The 2,006-nt window shown below is 58.3% G+C and overlaps 1 protein-coding gene across 1 annotated transcript in view; it reads right to left on the bottom strand.

Annotated features, from left to right (window-relative positions):
• Window positions 1-1,638, bottom strand: part of LOC144954461 (UDP-glucose:glycoprotein glucosyltransferase 1-like) — a gene marked incomplete at its 5' end in the record, with an annotated part of 8,729 nt that extends 7,091 nt beyond the window's left edge. Inside the window, one exon of the mRNA XM_078884963.1 lies at window positions 1,456-1,638. Coding sequence (XP_078741089.1) covers window positions 1,456-1,638 — 183 coding nt within the window. The remainder of the gene's footprint in view (window positions 1-1,455) is intronic.
• Between the last annotated feature and the right edge of the window lie 368 nt (window positions 1,639-2,006).

The raw sequence follows: 2,006 nt of genomic DNA, 5'->3' as shown, positions 1-2,006 counted from the left end.
GGACCGACCGACTGGGTTGACTCTTCTAGAGTTGAAGATTTCGTGACTGCAAGGATTCATATACGCAGTCACGACAGCTGCATCAAGTAAGCCTCTTACTTGATGCAGCGGTCGTGACTGGGTTGACATTACAACCGCGCTGTACGGCGTCTGCACTAAACACGGGGGAATGGATTTGAAAGTTGTGCAATCTCCTGCAGGTGTAGATGCCACTGGTTGTTCTGTACACACACACACACCTGTACACACCTGTAGACACACACAAGAACACAACAACCGCCATTCGCCACTAAGTGGCGGTGACGTCACCACGACGCTTGCGCCCGGCCAAGTGCACCTTGAGGCTATCACGTGAAGTGTCGAACGCCCGCTGGCAGGAGGTCACGGGGCAGACCCAGCAGGTGCCACGGGGCGACTGACCGAGATGACCGAGATGACCGGCTGATGCACCACCTGTGCCCCCTACTGTGCCAACTTGCTGTGCTTTAGCCACCAGGCGCTCCGCTCGTTGTTGTGAGCGTCGCTCCTCCGCCCTCCGTTGTTGTTGGAGGGCGACTGCCTCCAACTGCCCAGTAGCGTCCTTCACGAGCCTCCTCCACTGAGGCCGATCTTGACACCGCTGGTACCAGTCATCGGCAAGTCCACTCAGCTCCACGTCCTCCTGTACCACGTCACTCCATCTCTTCTCTAGCCCGTGCCGCGCCCGTTTAGCCCCCTCGATCCGGCCGAACGAAAGCTGCTTAGGCATGCGGTGGCTGGGCATGCGGGCTACATGGCCCAGCCAATGCAGCCTTGCCTGCCGGAGGAGCTCACCGATAGGGACTTTGCCCAGCTCTTTCAGGGATTTGTGAGCTCCTCACACAATCCAGCCTGCAGGTTAAACCCAGGATGGATCGTAGGCAGGCCAGCCTCAATGTTTCCAACCACAAACACTTGTACACACACCTGTAGACACACACACGCCCCTGTACACACACACGCACACACCTGTACACACACCTGTAGACACACACACACCTGTAGACACACACACACGCCCCTGTACACACACACACACCTGTAGACAGACACACACACCTGTACACACACCTGTAGACACACACACACCTGTACACACACCTGTAGACACACACACACCTGTACACACACCTGTAGACACACACACACCTGTACACACACCTGTAGACACACACACGCCCCTGTACACACACACACACACCTGTACACACACCTGTAGACACACACACGCCCCTGTACACACACACACACACCTATACACACACCTGTAGACACACACACACACACACACCTGTAGACACACACACGCCCCTGTACACACACACACACACACCTGTAGACAGACACACACACCTGTAGACAGACACACACACCTGTACACACACCTGTAGACACACACACACACCTGTACACACACCTGTAGACACACGCACGCACCTGGTCGGCGTCGACGAAGATGATCTTGTCGACGGCGAGTGGGAAGAGCACGTCCAGAAAGAGGATCTTGTAGCCCCAGATGATCCTCTGCTTCTCCGTCTGCTGGTGCAGCCAGCGGGGCCACTTGTACTGCACCAGCTCGTAGCGGAAGCCGTACTGCCTTGCCATGTGGGGGATGAACTCCTGGGGGAGGGGAGGAGAGGGAGGGAGGAGAGGGAGGAGAGGGAGGAGAGGGAGGAGAGGAGGGAGGAGAGGGAGGAGAGGGAGGGAGGGGGGAGGGGTTGGAGGGGGGAGAAGGGGGGGGGAGGGAGGAGGGAGGAGACGAGAGGGAGGGAGGAGGGGAGGGGGGTGGGTGGGGCACGCCCAGTCAACAAAATCGTAGTCAGTGGAGTGGTGGGGTGCCCCCCACAATTTCTATTTTCCACCGCCCCCCCCCCCCCAGCCAAGTCAACGCCTTCGTACGTCGCGAGCGCGACCTGGCAACGCACATCGGAGGTTTCGTTGGGCGAGGCCGCCGTACACGTACACGCACACACGCACACGTACACACA

Source organism: Lampetra fluviatilis, unplaced genomic scaffold, assembly GCF_964198595.1.
Source record: "Lampetra fluviatilis unplaced genomic scaffold, kcLamFluv1.1 SCAFFOLD_1520, whole genome shotgun sequence".
NCBI lineage: Eukaryota > Metazoa > Chordata > Hyperoartia > Petromyzontiformes > Petromyzontidae > Lampetra > Lampetra fluviatilis.
This window is presented reverse-complemented; position numbering and strand designations above follow the sequence as displayed.